This window comes from Rhinoderma darwinii, chromosome 5 (assembly GCF_050947455.1).
Source record: "Rhinoderma darwinii isolate aRhiDar2 chromosome 5, aRhiDar2.hap1, whole genome shotgun sequence".
Classification (NCBI taxonomy): Eukaryota; Metazoa; Chordata; class Amphibia; order Anura; family Rhinodermatidae; genus Rhinoderma; species Rhinoderma darwinii.
In genome coordinates, this window is record NC_134691.1 from 155,093,739 (window position 1) to 155,119,937 (window position 26,199).

General features: G+C 41.7%; 1 protein-coding gene across 2 annotated transcripts in view; it reads right to left on the bottom strand.

The window, feature by feature from the left end:
- Window positions 1–10,212: 10,212 nt before the first annotated feature.
- Window positions 10,213–26,199, bottom strand: part of RREB1 (ras responsive element binding protein 1) — a 73,796-nt gene continuing 57,809 nt past the window's right edge. Inside the window, exons 11-14 of one of the 2 annotated variants that reach the window (XM_075826671.1) lie at window positions 21,746–24,458; window positions 16,566–16,730; window positions 14,282–14,989; window positions 10,213–13,770 (exon numbers count right to left, since the gene is read on the bottom strand). In XM_075826671.1, coding sequence (XP_075682786.1) covers window positions 13,289–13,770; window positions 14,282–14,989; window positions 16,566–16,730; window positions 21,746–24,458 — 4,068 coding nt within the window. In that variant the 3' untranslated portion in view covers window positions 10,213–13,288. The remainder of the gene's footprint in view (window positions 13,771–14,281; window positions 14,990–16,565; window positions 16,731–21,745; window positions 24,459–26,199) is intronic. The other variant, XM_075826672.1, reaches the window with a different exon arrangement.

Here is a 26,199-nt window from a genome sequence, read left to right on the forward strand (position 1 = left end):
CATTTTCACTCTGCAACATCGAGTGCACACCAATTTCTGCCAATCACCTGTGGTGTTAATATGCTCACTACACCCCTAAGTGAATACCTTGAGGGGTGTAGTTTCCAAAATGGGGTCACTTCTGGGGGGGATCCACTGTTTTGTTCCCACAGGGACTTTGCAAATGCGACATAGCGCCCAGAAACCAATCCAGCAAAATCTGTACTCCAAAAGCCAAATGGCGCTCCTTCCCTTCTGAGCCCTACTCTGTGCCCAAACAGCCGTTTATGACCACATATGTGGTATTGCCATACACAGGAGAAGTTGCTTTACAAGTGTTGCGATGCTTTTTTTCATTTATTTGTTGAGAAAATGAAACATTTTCAGCTAAAACTACGTCTTATTGAAGAAAAAGGATTTTTTTTTATTTTCACTGCCCAATTCTAATAAAATCTATGAAACCCCTGTGGGTTCAAAATGCTCACTACACCCCTAGATAGATTCTTCAAGGGGTGTAGTTTCCTAAATGGAGTCACTTCTTTGGTGTTTTCACTGTTTTGGTCCCTCAGGGGCTTTGCAAATGCGACGTGGTCTCCGCAAACCATTCCTGCTAAATTTGAGCTGCAAAAGCCAAATGGCGCTCTTTCCCTTCTAAGCCCTGCCGTGTGTCCAAACAGCCGTTTATTACCACATGTGGGGTATTGTTTTACTCGGGAGAAATTGCTTTACAAATGTAGTGGTGCATTTTCTCCTTTTAGTCCTTGTGGAAATTAGAAAAAATTAGCTAAACCTACATTTTCTTTGAAAGAAGGTAGATTTTCATTTTCACGGCCTGCTTCCAATAATTTCTCCCAAAAACCTGCGGGGTCAAAATGCTCACTATACCCCTAGATAATTTCCTCAAGTGGTACAGTTTCCGAAATGGGGTAACTTTTGAGGGATTTCCACTGTTTTGGCACCCCAAGAGCCTTTCAGACCCGACATGGTGCCTAAAATATTTTCTAATAAAAAAGGAGGCCCCAAAATCCTCTAGGTGTTCCTTTGTTTCTGAGGCCTGTGCTGCAGTCAATAAGTGCACTAGGGCCGCATATGGGGTATTTCTAAAAACTTCAGAATCTGGGCAATAGATATTGAGTTGCGTTTCTCTGGTAAAACTTTCTGTATTACAAAAAAAATAGATGAAAAATTAATTTCTGCAAAAAAAAAAAGAAATTTGAAAATTTCACATCTACTTTGCCTTAATTCCTGTGAAACATCTAAAGGGTTAAGAAACTTTCTAAATGCTGTTTTGAATACTTTGAGGGGTGAAGTTTTTAAAATGGGGTGACTTATAGAGGGTTTCTAATATATAAGGCCCTAAATTCCACTTCACAACTGAACTGGTCCCTGTAAAAATAGCCTTTTGAAATTTTCTTGAAAATGTGAGAAATTGCTGCTAAAGTTCTAAGCCTTGTGATGTCATAGAAAAATAAAAGGATGTTCAAAAAACAATGCCAATCTAAAGTAGACATATGGGTGATGTTAATTAGCAACAATTTTGTGTGGTATTACCATCTGTCTTACAAGCAGATACATATAAATGTAGAAAAATGCTAATTTTTGCAATTTTTCGCTAAATTTTGGTGTTTTTCACAATTAAATACTTAATGTATCGAGCAAATTTTGCCAGTAACATAAAGTCCAATGTGTCACGAGAAAACAATCTCAGAATCGCTTGGAAAGGTAAAAGCATTCCGAAGTTATTACCACATAAAGTGAAACATGTCAGATTTGAAAAAATTGGCTGTGTCCTGAAGGCCAAAACAGGCTGTGTCCTGAAGGGGTTAAAGAGAATCTGGAGAGTGGCTTCATTTGTAAATCCTCATCCCTGGCCGGAGCTGGGTTCTTCTTTGTCAAGAAGAAAGATGGATCGCTACGACCTTGCATTGACTAACGAGGCCTCAACCAGATCACTTTGAAAAGAACAGGTACCCCCACTGCCTTTGATTTCTGAACTGTTTGATCGCATACGGGGGAAAATTATTTTTTTCTAAACTGGACCTGCGGTGGGCCTACAATCTGATCCGGATTCGTCGCGGTGACGAGTGGAATACTGCTTTCAATACTCGTGATGGGCACTACAAATACCTAGTTATGCCCTTCGGCCTGTGTAACGCCCCTGCGGTGTTTCAAGAATTTGTCAATTACATTTTTCGTGATCTCCTTTATGTTTGTGTTGTGGTGTATCTCGATGACATTTTGATTTTTTTCCCCAGATCCAGTAACTCATCAGAGTCATGTCCGCCAAGTGTTGCTTCGTCTAAGGGAGAATCATCTTTACGCCAAGCTGGAGAAGTGTGTGTTTGGACTGTCTATATTGCGGCCTCGCTGGCCATGTCGTGCGTCTGTGTTCCGAGACCAAAGAAACCCCAACGCCTGGGATTGGTTGGAGAGACAACCCTGGGCGCTTCGGCATTTAATAAAGAACTCTCTTCCAAACTGTTCATTCCCGTGACCATCGTCGCTGGTGAGAGTCCTCATCCAGTCTCTGCCTACCTGGAGTCTGGCTCCGTAGCCAATTTCATCTGCCAAGACCTTGTGGATCTTCTTCAATTGCCCACTTTTTTGCTGGAGAGACTGTTGATCATTGCCTCGGTAGATGGACTGCCTTTGCCTGACCCAGTGTTGTCTGTGACCAAGCCATTAAGACCTCAAGTGGGAGCTCTTCATTCTGAGTTCATCTCCCTCTTTGTCTAGAGATGAGCGAACTTATGATAAGTTTGGTTCGGCTGGTTCGCCGAATTTCATGAAAAAGTTCGATTCGGACCGAACCTGTAATTCAAGAAAGCCCTTAAAAATCGTCGCCGTCATAACGGCACGGGCAGCCCATAGAAGTCTATGGAGCTCCCGTAATGACGGGTGGCTACATGTGTGCACCCGGCATTACAGCAGCGTTGCTAGGCGACGTCAGTAAATAGTCACTGTCCAGAGTGCTGAAAGAGTTAACTGATCGGCAGTAACTATTTCAGCACCCTGGACAGTGAATTCCGATCACAATATAGAGCAACCTGTAAAAAAAAAAAAAAAAAAAAAAAAGACGTTCGTACCTACCGAGAACTTCCTGCTTCTTCCTCCAGTCCGGTCGAACCCGGTGAAGTTCGGATTCGCTGCGAATTGAACTTTTCACGATGTTCGGACTGAAACCGGGTTCGGTTGTCCCGGTTCGCTCATCTCTAGTCCTGTCCAAGGCCGTCAACCCCCGTTGCTTTGGCTCCGTCTACACGCCCCAGTCCTGGATTGGAACTCCGGAGAGTTTCTCCAGTCGGGTCCCAAGTGTCTCGACCGCTGTCTGGTGCATGTCTATCCATCCCAGCCTTCTCCGCATGAGTCATTGGCAGGCTTGCCTCCTTGTTACTCTCAGTTCGCTGATGTCTTCAACAAGAAGGAAGCAGATACATTGCCACCACATCGAGCATACGATTGTCCTATCGACTTGGTTCCTGATTCGTCCCCTCCTCACGGTAGAGTATAGCCTCTCTCCTTGCCAGAGACCCAGTCTTTGTCGGCCTACATTGAGAATCTGGAGAGGGGCTTCATACAAAAGCCTTCATCCCCGGCCGGAGCCGGGTTTTTCCTTGTCAAAAAAAAGGATGGATCCCTTTGACCCTGCATTGAGTACCGAGGTCTCAACCAGATCACGGTGAAGAACAGGTACCCATTGCCGTTGATTTCGAAACTCTTTGATCTCATACGGGGGGGGGGAGCAAAAAATATTTCCAAGCTAGACCTGCGGGGGGTTTACAATCTAATCCGGATCCGTCAGGGTGACGAGTGGAAGACTGCATTTAACACATGTGATGGACACTACAAATATTTGATCATGCCCTTCGGCCTGTGTAACGCCCCCGCAGTGTTTCAAGAATTCGGGGCCAGTACGCGTCTAGCTGTCACCAACCAATAATTAGCCCAAATGGCTGCTGGACTATAAAAAGGGGCTCTGCCCACTTGTTCCTCGCCTGAGCAATGTTGTATACCTAAGTTTGTCTTGCAAATGGTCTCCCAGTGTTTTCCAGTTCCCAGTGTTACCCGTTCCTGCTGCCTGTACCCTGTATCCCGTGCCAACATATCTGCTGAGAAAGTCAAGTCGTGTCTTCCGCTGCATCCATGGTGCCTCCTGCTGTGAAACTCAAGTCGTGCTTCTGCTACTGTCTACATTGTCTCAGGTACCCGTTCTGAACTATAGACATTGTTTTGTACCTTGTTGGCCAGCTGCTACCCCGCTACGCGGTGCAGTCCAGTGGGTCCACACCCTGCGCCGTGACAATTGTATATTTAATGGGAACCTGTCTGGTAGTTTTAACCCCTTGAACCGCCACCATGCAGTAATACATGACCTGACAATATTTCCAAACATTCCCCTGTATGTTTTTCAGATGCAGCAAAATCTATAAAATCAACTTTTAAACCGGTGCACACTATATGCTAATTACTCATTAAAAGGTCCATGGGTGGTGCCCCTATACTGAAGAGTCACATAGTCCTGCCTCCAAACCCAACTTTCCATGCTTAATTGACATCCCCCTGGCTGATATACATCAAGACCAGTCTCCTCCAACTTTCTCAGATGCGCCATTGCCTTGTACTACTTGAGCACACACCGTGCAGTGAGGTGTACTCTGCATTGGTCAGCGTCATACACTCCTCTCCACAACGCCCACTTGGTCAAAAAAGTAAAACACGCCCAGTTGTCCATTGAGAAACTCATTAGCATAAAGTTAAAATAGGTCATAACTCCATCAAAAATGATTGTTTTTCTAAATAAAAACCACTGCTGTAATCTACATTACAGCGCCGATCATATTATGTACAATATAGGGCACTTATAATGTGGTTACAGAGCCTCTTTAAAGAGGCTCTGTCACCAGATTATAAAGGGCCCTATCTCCTACATAATCTGATTGGTGCTGTAATGTAGATAACAACAGTGGTTTTTATTTAGAAAAACGCTAATTTTTTTAGCAAGTTATGACCTATTTTAGATTTATGCGAATTTGTTTCTGAATGCCCAACTTTCAAAATAAAAAACACTGTTGTTCTCTACATTACAGCGCCGATCACATTATGTAGGAGATAGGGCACTTATAATCTGGTGACAGAGCCTCTTTAACACTGTGCTGACATCAAATTACAGGCATTAGAACAGTGTAGGGAGTGTCTCAAGCTACCGCTCCTACCATGCATATTGCCACTGTCGGGAAGCAGTAGTTTTAAAAGTTATTGCAATATTAAAGGGAATGTGTAGCCAGCAAAACATGTTTTGTTTTTTTTTTAATTAAACATTTAGTGTGTAGGTGATTAAACATTGTTCTAATTTTTTTATTTTTTTTCACAAGTCAGGAAATATTATAAATTGGATTCAATTTATAATATTTCCCAGCACTGTTCACTAGATGAAGCCATTCCCAAAATTGCAGCATTGCATGTGGTGAAGCAACCACATTGCTTTATGCTGCAAAATTGGGTAAAAATCCCTCGCTCTAGTGAGCTCTCAGAATCCCCCCCTCCTTTATCCTGGCTAGTGCCGGGAGAAACGAGGGGTTTGAGCGGTCTAACCTCCTACACTGTGTGTCGCCATTTTTTGAGCTAACACACAGTGTAGTAGGTTTACATACAGTAGTAAACACACTGAAACACGAACATACATAGAAATAACTTACCTGCTCCAGTCGCCGCCGCTCCCTCCGGTCCATCCGCTCCGTCTGCTGCCGCTGCTCCATGTGCACAAGTCCGGAAGCCGCGACCGGAAGTAGTAATCTTACTGTCCGGCCGCGACTTCCGGTCCACAGGAAAATGGCGCCGGACGGCGCGCATTTCTAATTGAACTGTGTGGGAGCGGCGCATGCGCCGTTCCCACACAGCGGCGTACACGATAGTGGATGGAACGGGCCCCGTTTGCAGTCCCTATGGGACTAGAGCTGCCGTATTCCATGTCTGTATGTGTCGTTAATCATTGAGGGCATAAAAAGTACACAGCGTATCCGCCCTGGACCCCGCTGGGAATTCCAGTCGAAAAACCGCTAGTAGTAGTAGCAGCAGATTCCAACTCTTTTCCCAGTAGTGACAGCAGGGTCACTTTCTTATCCCCCAGTAGTAGTAGCATGCCCCCTTATGTTTTCCCTACTAGAAGTAGTAACAAAACCCCTTGCCTTAGTAGCAGTGACAAGATCTCCCCCCTATAGTAGTTATTGTCTGCAAATAGTAGCAGCAGGCCCCAACAGTAGTAGTAGTAGTAGTAGCAGCTGCAAAAAGGTTCCCCACCCCTTTCTCCCCACTAGAACTAGCAGAACCCTCTCCACATGCTTGACACATGCTCCCACAATGCGCCCTCTGCTGGCTAGTAGCTACAGTACATGCAGCAATCTATTCCATCATTGATGACATTGTTGGAAGAACTCACGTCGACTAGAATTTACTTCTATAATTATGTGACAGCCGCGGTGTGTTCTCTACTCAACCAGAGAAGTTAGTGACCCTCTCTGATGAGACTGATGGACATGGTTGACAACAGTTACAGCAGAACTGCCAATAAAACACGGTGTATTTAAAATGTAGAACGAGAAGTGAATAAAAGGGATTTACAAAGTTACTCAACTTTGTATCTAGACAAAGACTACCTATAGTTATAGATTGTTCTTCTTGCATAAAATCAGTAGTACTTGTTAATATATGAAACTTTGTAATATATCTTGTTTGGGGAAGTGGCATCATCCTTATTTTTCATCAGCCTGTAGTTCCCCTTTCCATTATTGCAGGGTCTCTGTTCAGCTATAATACGGTTTAGTGCAGGAACCACATACTTAGTGCCAAGGACGGGACAGGATTCTGTCCTGGAAGATCAGGAAAACCTTTCCTTGGCATTAAATATTGGATCTTGCATGGAAATGTATTATGGCCGTGTGTGCATGAGCCTAAATGTTCAGAAACCTCCTCTGTCCCTAAAAAAGATCAGTTAATTGTAAAACAGTAAATAGTAGATGGAGGAGGAAAAGTTTCTCACTCAGAATTGGCTCATATTTAGCCGCCATAGCGCAACCGAAAACCTGCCGTTAGTCCGGTTTTAAAATTTATTGTTAATGGTATTGCAGGTAAAATTTCTGGTTACCCACAAAACCTGCAGACATGAACAGTCCGTCAATTTGAAAACTACACCAATTTGTGGTAAAACTGCATGACACTGCTTTTCTGGCAAAATCACAGCCTCTTCGTGTGAACCCATCTAAAGTGAGAATTTAGCAACCTTTCTAAAAGGCCAAAAAGAAAATTGATGGGGAAAAAATTGTGACTTTTGAGCAGTTTACAACACACATGCGGGTCTAAGCCGCAAAAGGGGCACCTGTAGCCTGACATTTACTATTATTTACTGTAGAAACTGGTGTCAATTATAGTGGAAATCTGCATCAGCCCCAACCTCTTCTCCCCGATCAGACTACCCGCCCTCTTTCCGATTGGAAAATAAAATAAAAATCTCAGCATCAGGACCTTTTATGTGCGGTCTGCTGTGAGAGCCTGAGGGGACCCGGGGGAGAAGCAGAACGGTGATGTGAGTACATTTTTGTAATTTGAATGTCCAGTCTGGGGTGGGGATGGGTCGTGGTCGCACTCCCTGCCACTGTTGCGACACATTTATTAAGAGGCGTTCACTTCCTAGTAAATGTGTTGCATCTTACTCCAGTGTGGAACACCAGTATTAATAAATCACTCCCTTAGGCCTTATTTACTCGAGCGTGTTAAACATCCGTGTAACGGTCATTGAAACAACGTCCGTCCCACGGACCTTTGTAATCCAATGTGGCCATTCACACGGCTGTTGTTTCAACGGATCGTGTGAAAGGTCCGTGAGAAAATAGGACATGTCCTATTTTTTCACGTTTCACGCATTCCCTCCATATACTCTCATCAGCGCAGAGCACGGATGCACCTCGGACGTGAAAAACTTTCACATCCGAGATGCGCAACGCTCGTGTAAATAAGGCCTTCGTGTTTTGGTGAAACCGCATAGGGCAGCAGGTGGAAGACGTCACATAGTCTGAGCACTTACATCACACCAGAAAGAGATTGTGTATTCAACAGGCTTGAAGAGAGAAAATGTTAATTTACAGAAACCAGCAGAGAGAAGGGGAATGACCCAAAATTTGCAGGTTACAATCAAAATTCTGCACGACAACTAACACACCTCTATAGCACCCCTTCTTTTGTAACATTAGGTGCACTTTAAACTATGGAATACTGTAAAATGCCATTTAAAAGCCGTTTTCCTTCAAAGTGAACCTGTCTTACAGCATGAGGACATTTATAAATCCACCATTTTTATGCCTGTACTGTATCGACTAGTTGGACAGATGTTCATAAACATCAATATATTTTTTGCATTTAGTGGTGTGTTTCAAAAGACAGGCATTTATTCTAAGCACCGTGAAAATAAGATATAGCAACGGCCTAATATTATTAGACTTGATTGCATAGATCTACTATGGAGCTCCCATATGGCCATTCGACAGCAGACTACAGACTGATTTCATGAAACAGTGGTCTGTTGTCTGACAGATACTCGAGGAAACCTCTAGGGACATCTCACTGAAAGATAGAAATGTAGTGCTAAAACTTAAATTTTAATACAGCTGGAATAACTCAAGTGGATGCAATAAAGCTTAATGAGAAGGGTACAGCAAAGGGTATCTGCATCCACCCGTCGTCATCATCAGACTCAAATCAGAGTCCCTATGAGAATTTTCACTGCTGGCTTTACTTCAGACTGCTTCTGGCGAATTAATCCCCGATGACTATGCATTGGATTAGGCAGCCTGTGCATAGTCCTAGCTGCAGGGACATTTTAGGCCCTGTTCACATCACGTTTTGGCCCTAGGTTTTAGCTGTACATTGGGAAAGCTCCTTACGCACACGGTAAACATGTCCATAGGGCTCCATTAGCCTGACGGAGTCCAAAAGAGTGTCCGTCAGGCTGGTATATGTCGGTATACCTTTTTTTGGAGGATAGAATAACGTAGTATACTACGCTATTCCATCCTGAGGGATCCCGCCAAAAAATTGTATACCGCGTGGTATAATTTTTTTTTTACATGACTATGTGTGACAGATGCCACTGTATGGCATCCGTCACAGGTATACGTTAAACGTATACTTTGGGGAACTTTCCCAGGGGTGGAATTACCAGGAGAGAATCCGGTAGCGCAGAGATTTCAGGCAACGGAGCCCACTGTATGCCTTTACAGTGGGATACATCTGTGCCTTCCATCAGAGTCCCGCCGTATACCTTCAATGGAAGTGAAAAATGAAATTTGAATAGGCCCCAAGGTTCAGTTTTCGATTTGGTGTTGACTTTTCAGAGCGGATTTTTTAAGTAAGGGTGAGAATTCCGTTTAGGGACTCATTAGGAAGCCACCGTTCTTTATCCCTTACCTTATTGCTCAGTATACACCGGTCATCAGACCGAATCAGATAACCTTTCCTGTATCCTTCCCGCTATGCTTTATTACATCCACTTGAGCGGAGTTATAGAAGTTCAGGTAGTTCTCTTATCCCGCTTGGTGTTAGAGGGCCTCTACTTGTGTACTATCCCCAGTTTCGAACTTTGGGGGGTCCAAGTAACCCTGAGTAGATTATTGTGAGGGCCCATCCTTCATCTATACAGCGCATGTGCACATCTAATTTCAATTTGCCTTGTAATCTTTGTTATTATCATTGCAGACAGCACATATCAATAAGGTCTGAGAGATTATTAAGAAATGATCCCATACGAAATAGACCCAAGTGGCAAGTGATTGGTTTCCAAAGTCACCTCCAAATGGGCTTTTCTTCTGTTGGATCATTGAGACCCATTAATTTAGTAACGATTTTGCTCCATAAGCAAGAAATTCAACTCACTAAATAGAGTTTCACACGGAGAGGGATAATCAGGGTTGGACTGGCCCACTAGGGATCCCATAGAACCCCAGTGGGCCAGTCCAACCCGGACTATCCCTCTAAGTGTGAAACCTCCATTCAGTGAGTTGAATTTCTAGCTTATGGAGCAATATCATTGTGAAACTACTATTAAAGCAATGTAGTACTGAATTAGATATTCATATGAAGGTGTTAACGCCATGTTGCCATTTATCTACCTAGCTATGACTTCCTCTCATTTGATTGTGTACCGGAGCTGTAGTAATGTACTAACAAAGTGCAACTTACCAGAACTTTAATTTTAAATATAACATTTTATTGCTTAGATTGTTTCATACAGAACAGCATTTCATTCTGAATTTGGAAGTACTGTACAGCTGAATAAAAAGGAGGAAAACAAGTACCAAAACAAAAATGATTCTCTGTTCATGTGGCATAGACCAGTCTTGTACATAATGCATAGCAGCAGTTGAAGTTCCCTTTAGAAAAATATGAAATTTAAAATTTTCACCATAGTTTCCCCTTATAGTGGGATATAGTTGCTAATGTTGATCGTACAGTCAGAGGACAGGAGAAAAAAAATCATTGGGATACTAGAATTGTGACTGTTCTATTGCCCCAGCTATAACAAGATCACCATCTATGTGACGGGGCTTTTATTGCATTCACAGTCAAGTGCTTATTGTAGTGATTTCATGACCTCAGCTTTAAATATATCGAGCAGTTAATCTGAAACGTAGAAATGACAAATAAAATAATTCATAGAAATCAATCTGCAAAGCCCTGAGAGGAAAAGAAAGAGAAGGGGGAAAAAAAAAAAAAAAAAAAAGACAAAATTAGCTGAACATGCAAACTAAATATCTACGATTCACCCAGAGTTCAATCATGGCATATACTTCACAGTTTAATATCCAAAAGACACAATATTTTGGGAACAATTCATATTAAACTCATTTATGATATATTTATATTTCGAACAAAAGAAAAAAAAATATGATAAAGACCTTATCTATCAGGGTATACATACATTAAATAAAGCTTTCATTCCATTGAAATTATTGCTAACAAACGTCCCACTGTTCTGATGGGCTGATCAGCTTTGATACATCACTTTACAGTAAAACATGTAACATCAAAAGGTTTGGAGACATACAACTTAAAATAAATTGACTAAAATACAGGTTTGTCCTTTAATTGATTCTGATTAATAAGAACACTTGGTAAAAAAAATAAGAAGGAATCATTGGTTGTGATTTACCATTCTCCAGAACTAGTCGGGTGTGTCTATATATATATATATATATATATATATATATATATATATCTGCTCATCCCATATAGAAATATATTAGTTTCCATAGAACATCATTGTTTGTAGAAAGGCATCGCTTTAGCTGCTGCTCTGTTATATTGGTCATTCAGTTGATTGTCCGGCATTGCACAGATACTGTGACAGTGTAGTACTGAATGATCCCTCTCGGAATTGACCTCCGCTTAGCCTACGTCCGGACGAAGCGGAAGAAATCCGCCACATCCGAACGTGGCCTTAGACTTTGATTTTAAAGTTTGGAACAATTTAGAAGTTATAATAAGAAGCTTCTCTCTACCGCCCAATCACAATTTCAATAGTTGAAGTATCGGTTTAAGGAATTTTAGACATTAACTAAATGCATAAAAATCATTACTGATTTACCAGATAATGTGAAATGTTTCAGATCAAGGTCAAATACTGGTTCACGGAAAAGTGGAGGTAATACCCCCAAGCAACCAATGTGCGAGTAGCCAAAACACGACCTTAGTAATACCGGTCGCCATGACACAGACAGCCTGTGCCATGGATAATTCAGAAAGTAATTGATATATATATATAACGGGTGTAAAGGGATGCGTATAGTCTAAGACACAAACATTCTGGACATACCTTTATCTCTAAAGTCCTAGAGGTCACAATAAACCGAGGGGGCAAATTGCACAGTTACAGTAAAGTTTAATATATATATATATATATATATATATATATATATATATATATATATATATATAAACAAATAGACCATTTATATTTGTATCTAGGTGTGTAGACATATATGTGAAATATACATATACACACATGCATACCCAACATACACAGTGTATTTGTAAAATATATATATATATATATATATATATATATATATATATATATATATATATACATACACACACATACATACATACATACATACATACACACACACACACACCATTTTTAACTGGGCTGATCTTCAAGCGCCATGGTACAAATTCTATTCTAGCTCTTCTTTCTCACTTTCTTTTTGCCAGTAGTACAATCCTGCCTAGAAACAAAGGTCAAAACTTAAAAGGTAAGGCATCTGATATTGGAAGACAGAACTCTTTGCTTGTTTTTACAGTCCACCTCTGTCCTCTGCCAACCTCAATGGCAGGACACTTGAAAGTCTCCATTTACCTTATTGCGCACAAGCCTCTGTTTTCACTGAGAAGAGGGTTGGAATGGCGCAGCGCAAGAGAACTGCCGAAGGCTATCATTTATAAAAAGCAAAAGTTTATATTTATACATATTTATTAATACCAGGACTCAGAAGTTACTTGGTAATTTTTGAAAGGCAAATATTGCCCAAACGGTTCTGCAAAATGCAGAGACTAGTAAGTTGTTGAATTCAAGCAAACAGAATCGAGACATAGGTGGGCAGAGAGTTCCATTGGTGGTAATCCTTCTGCTGAACCCTGTGTGTGTGTCTATCCGAGGTAGAACAACTACTCAATAATAACACCATACAGATCGGTTATGTGCAGGATCAGGTTGTGAAGTTCAAACGACTACTTTTTTTTCCTGGGTTATGGCGATTGCCATACGCTTTGTGAATATAATCATCCAGCACTTGTAAAATACACAAATGTCCACAGCAAATTCAAAGCGCAGAAATGTTGCAAACTGGCAGAAGTCTGGTAGAAAACCTTTTCTGCATGTCCATTGACTTTCTTCCAGTTATTGGCTGCAGTAACATATTGCTTTCTCCACAACCTGAAATAGTCCACCTCTGGAAAGACAGTGATTGATGTACACACAAAAAAAAATATTTAATGCTTCAATGGGAAATGTCCTTTCTGAATATCCATCAGAGTAATATCCTCTTTTACGTACAAAACTGAATATTGAAAAAGTGTAATACCAAAACACATAATAAAGTAGTAAGGCACTCAATATCCATATAAAGTTTTTGTATTTAAACAAAGGTTATGGCACATGGTATGGCCTGCCATAATCCGCTGTAGAAAATTCATCTGAAAAGATCAAGTGTAAGTATGATTCTGTCGGAGCAAAGCAGGAAGGGAACCTCCTATTATTGGCTCATTTAGGCCCTACAACAGGAGGGGATCCCTCTGAGGTTATAAGCATATGATTCATAGTAGCTTTTTCAGGCTCCTTGTTTCCACCCTCTACAGTTTTGGGATCAGCGATCTTATGGCTGTCTAGATCTTTAATATTGACGGCCATGCCTTCTTTTGGGGTGTCTCTACCAGATGCATCTTCATTGTTTTGAGAGGATTCCTCAGCATCCACATTGGGGGACTGGCGTTTTTTGCTCCTAGTTAAAGCATGGCTGTTAAGAACTGGTGTATCGCATTCATTTTCAGATGCATGGTGTGTGCTGCTCTGCATGGACTCTGCATCACTTTCTTCGTCCCCCCTAAGCAGCCGTTCATCCTTGTCACTCTCTTTCCCTTGGCTTTTAGTATCTCTTATTTTCTGGTGTATTCGCTGGTGACGAACCAGACTGTGCTTCAGAGTAAAAGTGCGATCGCATGTCTGGCATTTGTAAGGACGCTCACCTAGGAAAAAAAATTATAAGCATCTATTAAACGGTGTGCAGAGCTAGCACCTACTTTATACTTTACCTTGACTGTACTGGTACAAATATATAAAATGTATAAGAATCAACGAGGATTCTACAGCTGTACTCAGTATACTATCACTTCACAGGTGTATGCAGTAGAGGCGGTGATGGGGGACTGCGTGCCACGGAGGGCACCAACAAGTAAGGCCCCATGCATACAAAGTATGGGAGCACGGCCCGCAAAATGCAAAAGAACGGACATGTTCCATAATTCCCGGAACATTTCCACGGCACGGACACCCTTCCGTAGTGCTACGGAAAGGTGTCCGCGTTCAATGAAAGTGAATGGGTCCGTTTTTGCGGACCGCAATTGCGGTCCGCAAAAACTGAGTTTTTTTTACGGTCGTGTGCATGGGGCCTTACTCTGTCTTGGACAGGGTATTTAGATACAGGGCCTGGGCAGTGAACTGGATCTTTGACCTAGGTGCAGGTAAAGGTGCACTTACCTGTGTGAGATCTCATGTGTCTTGTGAGATCCTGAAGGGACCAGAAACGTTTACTACAGACTGTGCAGATTTTCTTTCTTTTGTCTGCTTTCGTCCCCTTAGTCTCAGGCTTGGTATCCTTGTCATCATCACTTTTATCCAATGACTTTTCCATTTTTTCTTCAGAATTCCCGTCACTCTCTGTTTGTTGCTGTCCCAATGGCTCGGCCACTACAGTCAATTTAGAAACTTTTAGGTCAACGGGCAGCTCTTCATCTTGACTTCCTGGCTCATCAGCAGTGACATAAGTGAAATTGCAGGCCGGGGTTGATAAGTCATTGCATTCATATTCCACATTTTTCTCTTGCACCTTGCTTACACATGAGTGTGCTCTCTTATGTCTGCTTAGAGTGGCAGCAAACTTAAAGTTTTTCCCACAAACATCACAAGAGTTGTTAGTAGCCTGTTCACTGGCTGACAGCTTGAACTCAATAAGCTTGCTTGCAAAATTAAGATCAAGGCTTTTGTTGCTCACAGCATCATCCTCTGGCAGCTCCTCTTCATTCTGTTTAGACTCTTCTTGGTCTACAATCATTTTCTCAGTTTGCTTGTTCTTGGATACCTGCTCGATGTCCGTCAGTGGAGCCTGCTCCGCTTTAGCTCTTTCGCCAGACGTCAGGTCTAGAACATCAACTTCTGCAGCTGACAAGTCCGCATCAGACTGACTGTCTATAAAAGAACATTCACAAGGGTTTAGTAGGTTGTCCTTCATCCACCATCTCTTAATAAAGCATAACCTGTGCAGCAAAAGACCCTACTGTCCACAAAGAATCCTTGTTACCTAAATACAAGTGTCATTGCTTAAAGGCTATGTACACCTTGGAGGGCTTTTTTTTATTTTTATAAATAGATCAGTGTGTTTAGTGTAACTTCTTAATTATTTTTTATTTAAAAATGTATTTTACGTTTTTAGATACAGCTGTTCTGTATTCTCTATGCAGAACAGCTGTATCTAGTGCTAAATCCTGTTCCTATCAGTTCCGTGGACCTGACGGGTTCAGTGAGAGCGGGTCCTGCTTGTCTCTGACATCCACCCGTACTCTATCACATCGAAGTTATGAACTTAAATGTGAAAGATTAAAGATGGAACCTGGAACCTGCCGACTCTGAACCTGTCAGGTAAGCGGGACTGACGGATTCGGTGAATAGCGAATGATACAGCTGTTCTGTATAGAGAATACTGAACAAAAGTAAAACTATTTTAAAAAAAAAAACAAATTAAGAAGTTACACTAAACACACTGACTTTATTTTTATTTTTTTTATAAATAGATAAGCCCACAAAAGGTACATAGCCTTTAACTGGTACGAATATTCCCTTTCCAACCACAATTATTTAGGACATTATATAGCCAAGGAAAGGTTATGCCACATTCCCACTTTTGAAAAACATTTGACAGGTTGCATTTGAATATAATATACATATAATGCTAAATAACGTAGCTTTACTTAACTTGCATTGATCTTGGGTTATATCGTATCTTATAGCCCATTCACATTGAGCGACTCAAAATTCTGCTTGCTGCCATCTGGAATCCACTAATACTATGATGACAGACAAAGTCTGAAGAGATAAGATGAATTCCAATAATGCATTGTTGTCCAGTGCATGGCATTTTGAAAGATATCGTTTTTATTTCTCCACAGTAGACTACTGTGCCTGATGTAAATACTAAATCTTCCACCATGCAAAACAGCAGGACGTGTTTTGTATAGACATTAAGCATGATCATACAAAACAGCAGAGTTCTGAACGCACTTTGAATGGTATACAAGACATGCCTAGGAAATATGCTCTGCCAAATTATATATGCATAAATACTATAATAAAAGAGAAAAATCGACCAAAAACCTATAAAAATGCGATATAAACTCTCAACACAACTAAGGCTCCGTTCGAACGTGCACGCCAAGCACATGCCCCAAAAGTGAAGTATGCCACCCAGCGTCTGCCCCAGATTCATGCAACTGTATAAAGATACAGTCTCACACGTCTGCCATTGACTCCCAGTGTAAAAAATTTACTTTTCAATACAATTTAAAAAAAAAAAAAAAAGTATAGCAACATATACTGCCCAAACCAACATTCTTTTGGCATACATTAGGGATAACGAAGTCTATGGGTACCCAAACGTAATGTGAACAAAGACTAAAGCAGACCGGACACTTTTGTCAACCCTGGACCCTACTAATATGCAGATGTGACATCTATTTATTTAGAATAATGAATAAGCTAAATGTGCTACCTGTGCTATCATGAGATCCAACATCACTTTCTTTAGACTGGGCAATAAGACCGTTTCTTCTTAAGGAGAGGTTGGCAACTCCATGTTTGCGTAAAAGATGGCGCTCACAGTTTGATTTAGTGGAAAAGAAGGCATCGCACTGTGCACACGGGTAGGGCTTCTGACCTGAAGCAGGAAAAAAATTTATTTATCCCACTTTCTACACTGTACACAAATGCCAAATTTTAGGTCATTATATAGAGAGAAAGTATATGCAGTTTTGGAAATATTGAAGCATGCGCGAATATTCGATAAAAGTACAGGGCATTGGAGTCAGGAGTGATGTGGGTTGAAGCAACAGAGGAGGGAGAAGGGAGGGCATAAATATCCTTTAGAACAAGAGAGCCTCTCTAGGCTGGAGACAAAAGCTGCATTATGAGCGCCCACTCTGCTTTAATCTGCCTCAAGTTGTTCGTTTTGCTGCTAATTAACAGCTAAATCTGCATTAGGAGATTGCATGGAGCAATCCTTACTACCCGGCGGTCAGGTGACCACACTCTGCCTAAGTACATGAATCTCCATGCCATTCCTTGTTCATCGGGGAGGAGGGAAAGTAACAGCGTGCAATAGTCTGAATGACACATATGGAAAACTAATGTGCAACTTCTATTATAAGATGATAATATACTGCGGATATTTCGTACTGCTATTAAACCATTTAGGATATGATGAGCAAATGCTGAAGTCAAGCAGAAGATTTTCAAGGTGTTCTAGAAATATTGCCTTCCAAAAAGCTGCACTTAAACTTATTTATAAATACTTTTAAATGTAACTGAAAATGTAATTTATCAGGGGGGGGGGGGGATTATAATTTAGAGGGCACTGTTGAATTCCCAGGAACAGTCAGGTGTTCCCCGCAATACAGCAGAAGGAGTTGTCAGGGATGGCAAAACAGATTTCAGCCTGCTCATAGAGGAACGAAGAGCAACAAGTCTTATGTAGAACAAAGGGCCGGCCAGGATTATGGAATGCTTTAGCCACCCGAAAAATTGAGCAAATATGCGTTCCTCAAAATGTAAGCTGCAACATACATTGAATATGTTTGTAGCATTTTACAATGTGTTCTTTATTATTAGAACAAAAGAGAATCTATTGTCTAGACAGGTCAATCTGAATTTAACACAGGTTCAGGCATAGGGTGAAGGTATGGATCATTGATCCTTTTGGAGTAATATGTAGATAATGTATATAGAACATACTATATATTAAAGTTCTAATACAAAAGGTTCTACATTCTGTCACCTTCGCACATTACTTCACCAGGGGTGTAGCTAGGTGGGCAGGCGGGGCATGTGCCTCGGGCGCAACTTAGAGGGGGGCGCCAGCGCCACCTCCTCCTGCACTATAATTGTACCTGTGTCTATAGGACACAGGTACAATTAGAAGCAATGAATTGCCGGGTACGTTCCGTGCCCGGCTATTCAGCGCTTTTGTACCAGTGAAGCGACTGGTACCTTTTGTACCAGTGAAGATTCCGTCGCTGAATGACAGGCAAAGTCATCCTGCCCAGCCAATCAGCGCCTTTCATAGACGCTTCGTTCAACCCCCAGGAGACCTGCGCAGAAGAGAGCAGGTCTCCATTGCTGCCAGCCAGTGTGGGAGCGGGATTAAGGTGAGTTTGAATAGTTTTTGTTTTTTTATTGTAATAAAAAAGTGTTATCTACATGGGGGGGGGCTTTATCTACGGGGGGGCTATGGAGCACCATATACAGGGGTGGGCTATATTTACAGGGGGGCTATATACAGGGGTGGGCGATCTATGGAGCACTATATACAGGGGTGGCCTATATCTACAGGGGGGCTATATACAGGGTTGGGCGGTCTATGGAGCACTATATACAGGGGTGGGCTATATCTACAGGGGGCTACATACAGAGGTGGGCTATCTGTGGAGCACTATATACAGGGGTGGACTATATGTGGAGCACTATATACAGGGGTGGGCTATATCTACAGGGGACTATATACAGGGGTGGGCTATATCTACAGGGGGCTATATACAGGGGTGGGCTATCTGTGGAGCACTATATACAGGGGTGGACTATATGTGGAGCACTATATACAGGGGTGGGCTATATCTACAGGGGGGCTATATACAGGGGTGGGCTTTCTGTGGAGCACTAGAGGGGGAGCTATTTGTGGGATACTATATGCAGGGGTGGGCTATATCTACAGGGGGACTATATACAGGGGTGGGCTATATCTACAGGGGGGCTATATACAGTTGTGGGCGATCTATGGAGCACTATATACAGGGGTAGGCTATATCTACAGGGGGCTATCTGTGGAGCACTATATATGGGGGTGGACTATCTGTGGAGCACTATATACAGGGGTGGGCTATAGCTACAGGGGGCTATATTCAGGGTTGGGCTATACGTGAAGCACTATATCTACAGGGGGGGGGCGATTTATGGAGCACTATATACAGGGGTGGGCTATATCTACAGGGGGCTATATACAGGGGTGGGCTATCTGTGGAGCACTATATACAGGGGTGGACTATATGTGGAGCACTATATACAGGGGTGGGCTATATGTACAGGGGGGCTATATACAGGGGTGGGCTTTCTGTGGAGCACTATAGGGGGAGCTATTTGTGGGATACTATATGCAGGGGTGGGCTATATCTACAGGGGGACTATATACAGTTGTGGGCGATCTATGGAGCATTATATACAGGGGTAGGCTATATCTACAGGGGGCTATCTGTGGAGCACTATATACGGGGGTGGACTATATGTGGAAGGACTATATGTGGCCTATATACAGGGGTGGGCTATATCTACAGGGGGGCTATATACAGGGGGTGGACTATATGTGGGCTATCTGTGGATCACTATATACAGGGGTGGACTATATGTGGGCTATATACAGGGGTGGGCTATATCTACAGGGGGCTATATACAGGGTTGGGCTATACGTGAAGCACTATATCTACAAAGAGGCTATATACAGGGGTGGGCTATCTGTAGAGCACTACAGGGGGAGCTATTTGTGGGACACTATATACAGGGGTGGGCTATATGGGGGCACTATCTACAGCGGGCTCTATGGGAGACACTATCTTTAGGGGGCACAGTGTGTGTGTGTATGGGACACGGTGTATGGTGCTATTATAATTAGAGGTGCAGTGTATGGCGCTATTATATTTAGGGGCGTAGTGTGTGGTATAATGAGAACTTTATCTTTATTTATAGGTGTAGAAATGTTGGAAAAGTGAGAAGCTGAAGACATCTGAGCGGCAAACTGCAGAAATGGGCTGTGACCGGGAGAAGTCATCATAGAGGTCTGGACCGGATGGAGAAAAAGAACTAGAATCTGAGATGTCACCGGTGAGTCACCTAATGTAAATGTTCATTCTGCCTCTAATCAGCACTGTAGTCACTATGATCTGCAGCGAGATGATGGGTGGTATGATTATGATATGATTAATTTTTGTGAAACTCCCAGCATATCCTTATCATTGTTCGGGCCATGCTGGGAGCTGTAGTTTTACGCCGTACATACCTATACGGCAGGGGTTGCACTAAATTGAGCCGTATTTGTGCTGGTGCTGTATATATGTATTGAGCTTGGTTCTGGGGCTGTATTTATGTACTGAGCTTGGTTCTGGTGTTGTGCATAGAACTATATTGCTTGTAAAATGTACAAATGTTTTTATGCTCGAGTTACATAAAAAGAAATGTGGAAAAGAAATGACACGTCATTGATTGATAGAGAAAACAAACACGGCGAGGGGGAAGGAGATGTCGGGAAAGAGGTTGGTGGGGGGGGGGCGCCAAACTGAATCTTTGCCCCGGGTGCTGGAGAACCTAGCTACGCCTCTGACTTCACAGCAAACTACAGTTAAACAATACAATCTTAAAAGGGGTTTTCTGCATTGGACAATCTGCTTTTGTTGGAAGGATCCAGAAAATAAGCGGATCACGGGGCCGCCAGCTGCAAACATCTGTAATCTATGGAGGAACCTGACAGAAAGTGTTTAATTCCCCTACAGTGCATATTGCCTCTCTCTGTTAGATGGGGGGGGGGGGGGAATCTCCCACTAGCAGAATTCCCTGCTAAGGATTTCTTTATCCAAACCAAGCTACCCCTTTAAATTGTCATAACATCATGAGGCCCTTGGCAATTACTTACTCAAAGGTTAGTGTAAAACCACACCAATATTTAAGTGACTGCTGATGTAGAACATTCATTTCTGAAGGGTTTGTCTGGTTTAGAAAACCAATTTTCAAATACTCTATTATAAGTTAATAAGTGTGGGTCCCTCACTCTCAGTCCTCATCTAGTAGTCAGAGAACAGAGCATTCTCTCACTCTGGAGGACTCCATGTGTCTAAGTATTACACGGACAGCTCACTGATTTTAATGTGCATTATGTAATGCATATTTTTCTCCGGTGGAGGCCCTGCAGGGAAATAAAACACTCTGCTACGTTCCCCCATAGATAACAGTTGATCACTTGGGGTCCCAGCAGCGAGAAAAACCAAGATCAGCTTATTATCAGGTAAAACTTCTAACAGAGGGATTGTTCAAAGTGGACAACCCCTTTAAAGTCTAACTAAACGTTCAACAAACTTCTGACATGTCATAGCCAATCACTAAAACGAAGCGTCAGAAGTGCTCGTGTGAGCGCTCAGCAGCTTCGGTTTGGCTTTTTCTGGAAAACCAACGTATCGGAGTACGAGCTCATAGACTTTCTATTGAGCCCGTAATCCGATGCATCGATTTCCGGAAAAAGCAGAACAGAAACTAAAGTGGCTGAGCGCTCACATGAGCACTTCTGCCAAACCCTCACCAAAACGTCTGACATTTCACTATGACATGTCAAAAGTTTGTTGAACGTTTCGTTACCGTTTAATATTGCAAGATATATCATAGCCAATGGTTGATTCAAATGTAGATAGTTACAGAAATGCTGTAATATTTATACCGGCAGTTATGTTTACAAGATGAAGTTTGCAAGAGATGTAGTCAGCTATCAAAGCACAATAGTAAGACATTTCTAGATATTTATACCCATAATATACAGTAAATTCTTTAAAGGTGATCTATTTTTACCAACAGTTGCAATGGTCATTACTATGTAAATACAAGGAAAGTTGGAAACAGACTGAGAAATGGTGTAGGCCGTCTTACCTGTGTGAGTCAACATGTGTCTTTGTAAGGAACTTGCCCAGGGAAAAACACGGGGACAATACGGACAGGTTATCTTTTGCAGGGAATTGGAGTAGGAATTTCTTTTTCCTTTTTTATCTTCACCGCTATCTCTCTCGTCCTCACTAGTACCATTTTTGTCTACAGCATCTTTAAGGTGTTCTGTAGGCTGCAGATAAGGACTGAACTTATTAGTGTCTGTTGTGGCCAACATCTTCTCAACACTTGCAAATTCACCGCTTGATTCAAGGTCTACACCTATAGGTGCCTTAGGCTTATTTTTAGTTCCTTTCTTTCTACCCCTTTTCTTTGCTCCTATAACTAAAGCAGCAGGATTAGAAAGGTCTGATGGACTTGTCAAGCTTCCAACAGTATGGGGTACATCAATGGGAAGAATAGGTTCCTTATTATGGATTGTCGTCATCTTGGATTTGGAAGCTCCAGATTTCTCAGTGGATGGTATATTGTTGGCAGAAACTTGAGAACTAGGTGATGTTATATCACTTTTTAGCAAAGCTGAAGCAGATGATACTGAAGAAATGATCTGTGCAATAGAAGCCAGGGGTGGCAACTCTTTAGTAACTGATGGCTTTGGCAAGAGTGGAGGTGGTTTAGGCCTCAAAGGGCGAAGAATAGTTGCACTTCCAAGAACAGCAGGAGAAATTATTGGAACAGTCAAGTGTACAGGGTTTTTCCCTGATTTGGAATGTGTGATAGCTGCAGTTTTTTCTAGGAGCTCATTGGCACTTAGGGGAAGTTGGTATGGCTGACAACTAAACAGTTGACTGATGGGGCCACATATTTGCTCTTGAGTGTTTGGTTGAATTTGTGGGTTATCTTTGTCCTGCTTAGCATATTTAGGTATGGAGAGATCAATAGGTTCCATGTAGGAATCAAAAGAAGCGAGAGAAGTGAAGACCGGCTCCTCTTTCACCGAAAACACACATGGGTTTTTGTTCTTTTGAGAAAAGTCTAAGGGTTCATCAAGGTCCACAGGAAAGCTGGAACCAGGTTCAAGTTTTAGAGGAAAAGAAACACTCCCACGATGAAATCCATTATGTGGTTCCAGGTAAGATGTTGTGGCTTTATGTTCGAGGTAAGTGCTGTCCTCCAAAGGTGGAGTGTCTGATCTACTTTGCTCTGGGCTAGAGATACCACACAAGATGTGATTCTCTATTTCTTTTTCTCGAACATGCCGGTGTTGTTTGAGAATGTGGTGAATGCAGTTTCTTTTGGCAGAAAAGGCAGTGCCACACTCTTTGCATTCAAAAAGTTTCTTTTTCTGAAAGTTGCTGTGGCTCCTCATGTGTATATGAAGAGCACGATAACTTTTTAAGTCTTCCCCGCAGCATTTACAAACTGTATCTGGAGAACAGAGCGCATCCACTATTTCAGATGTATTTGTGGATACATAGTCAATGTTCTTTTCTATATCCTTCCTGGTGACCTTTAGATGCTTCTTTCGTAGGTGTCTCTCACAGTTAGCTTTAACAGTGAAAGGGTATTGGCATATTTTACATATGTACGGTCTCTCACCACTGTGTGTTCGCAGGTGTCGTATTAGTGCTGCTTTGTCAGCCGCAATATAATCACATATGTTACACTGGTAGGGTGATATTCCCAAATGAGTGCGTATGTGGGCCCGCAATACACCAGAGAATGTAAATACCTGATCACAGAAGCGACAGGGATAAAACACTTTTTTACCTTGGGTTGTTTTTTTGCTGTTTGATCCAGAAATAATTGATTTCAAATCTCCTTCAGCTACTTCTTGTTTGATCTTTGCCTCCAAATCTAAAGGCATGAAGGCTTCTATAATACTGTCCTGTTCAAGCTGTGTCTTTAAATCTCGCGGTTTTAATAATTCCGAGTTTGGTAGTTGGGAGTTCTGAGCAGAGGAGCTACAAATGGCTCCAGACCTGGATTGTAAATATATGGCGCTGGTGGCCGTTTCCACACTGTTCTTTGTCATTCTTAAAGGTGGGGGAGGAAGGCTAGGGCTGATGCAGCCAGGAGATGCCTGCTGATTGGTAACAAGAGGTGGGGGAGTAGAGGCAGCAACAACTGTACGAGGAGTCACTGGTGGCTTTGGCTTCAATGGCGGCATATGTTTAATAATGGCAGGAGACATTTTAGACAATGGTGGAAGACTAATCTGAGATTGTGCTGAAGAAGCCATCTTTAATATCTGCTGAATATCAGCCAACTCCCCAGAGATAGGTTTTACCACAATGCTGTTGTCTGGTTGTACAGTAAAGCCTTTTTGAAAAGGCTGCAAGGAAAGAAATTTCATATTTTCTTTTGTTGAGGGTAGGACTGAGAATGGACCAACAACAGGTGGTGCTTCTATAGGAGACAACTTCAGCATGGTTATGTTGCTACCAATCTCGCGAGGTAGTTTGCTCTTCATAGCTTCTATGTGTATGGCCTGGAAACAGACTGATGAATTATCCTCCTGACTGACAGGCTTGATGTCTTTGGTGTACTTCAGGCCCAAGGCTGCCATAAAAGCTTTCTGTTCTTGATCCACTCCAGCCGATTTTTCAGTTTTGTGCAGACTGTTAACCTGACACTCCTTATGGGTTTCCAAATGCCGTTTCAGAGCTAATTTCATTGGGAACGCTTTGTTGCAGATTTCACATATGAAACTATGCAATTCACTGATACATCTTCTTAAATTGGTTTCACACCAGACCTAATCCCATAAACGGGAGTAAGAAACAGAGAACATTGTAGACATAAATATGCAAATCAGTATGGTAATATAAAAAAAAGTTAAAGACGACTTTAAAAATATACTAAATTTAGCGGTTAAAAATCAAGACTGACTAATCATACATTTGCTATTACAAGCACAAATATCTGGGCAATTTAGAAAATCTAGTAAAGAAGAATCCAATCCAAGCATTTTTGTACCATTATGGTTATTACTTGTGTGTTTGAAATATCAAAGTATAAATGATCTATTGGGAAGTCATGCTTAAATCTAGGAATCTTTATATACATGAACCTTGTCCTATACTGGATGTGGATGGGTTAACGTCTATCTGGGTCTAAGGGCAGACCACTATTTTTTTTCCTCCACATGCCATTTAAAGCCTTGTGAACTGGGGATTAGAATGATAAGCCCTTTACTGCTATAGAAACCCAAAGAGCATTGCATGTCTCGCTGTGATACTCTACATCCAGCCTATTGCATAAAACTAACAGCTGACCATCTTCCTTTTGTACTTCTTTCTTAAATAGCAGCTTAGTGCAAGATGCCCAGAAAAACTGCCCCGCCATTCCCCCGTAGTCCAAGAGCTTAGGTTTTGTCATAATGTTCTAGCAATTAGTAATAATTACTTGGGAATATAATTGATTTAGACCAAAGAAATCTGGATGTAACTTATCAACTACTTCTACTACTATAATTCCTAAAACGACAGCTGGTTTGTAGTTAGTTAATTATAATCTTCTATATCACGATATAGAAAACCACCAGACAAATGTAAAATATGGTTACATATAGAATAACATTGCTTAAAAGTTCATAGAACACTATAAAAAGCAAAAAAACAGGATATTTAGAGTGCTCGCTGCACAATACTGTATTAGGCCCTGTTCACACTGAGTTTTTTTACGCGGAAACCGCGACGCAAAACTCCTCAAAAACCGCCCGAAAATGCCTCCCATTGATTTCAATGGGAGTTGGACGAGTTTTTTTACCGCGAGTAAAAGAAAACGCGTCACGGTAAAAAGACACGTCATGACCCATCTTGAGGCGGTTTCCGCCTCCAAAACCCCATTTCAATCGGTCAGAAAGAGGAAAAAAATACCTCGACGAGTGTTTTGACGAGTTTTTGTCAAACGACTGTGCAAAAACCGTCTGGCGCAGTTTTCCTCCTGCAAAAAACTCTGTGTAAACATAGCCTTATAAAGTGAAAAGAATCCCATATCCACAGAGATAACAAAAACTGCAAGGGGCAGACATAGAATATTTTCCAAGACAACAAAATGTTTTCTAATTTATGAATAGATGGCTTGTGCATGGGCGTAGCATGTGGTGGGTGCCTGGATTGGTGCCAATAAACAACTCTGCCTAGGAAAGGGTACTTTAATACAAATTCAGTGAACTGCATCTATGCCTCAGGTGAAGGAAAGTCTAGTTATGTCTCTGGCTTGTGTACATTTTTTAAATAAGAGCCTTCATATTTCAGGGATAGGACATCAGTATTTATAGTATTTTCCCATTAAGCATCGCTTCCTTTTACATTTTTTTTTTAAGACACCTCTAGTTTTAAAGACTTTTATTTCTCTTTAACCTTGACTACACTGTCGATGTAAAGGCTATGTACACCTTTGAAAGGAAATTCTTTTTTTTAACTAAATAAACATTTTATGTGTTTTTAAACAACTTTTAAATATACTTTTATATACTTTCAAATCTACTATTC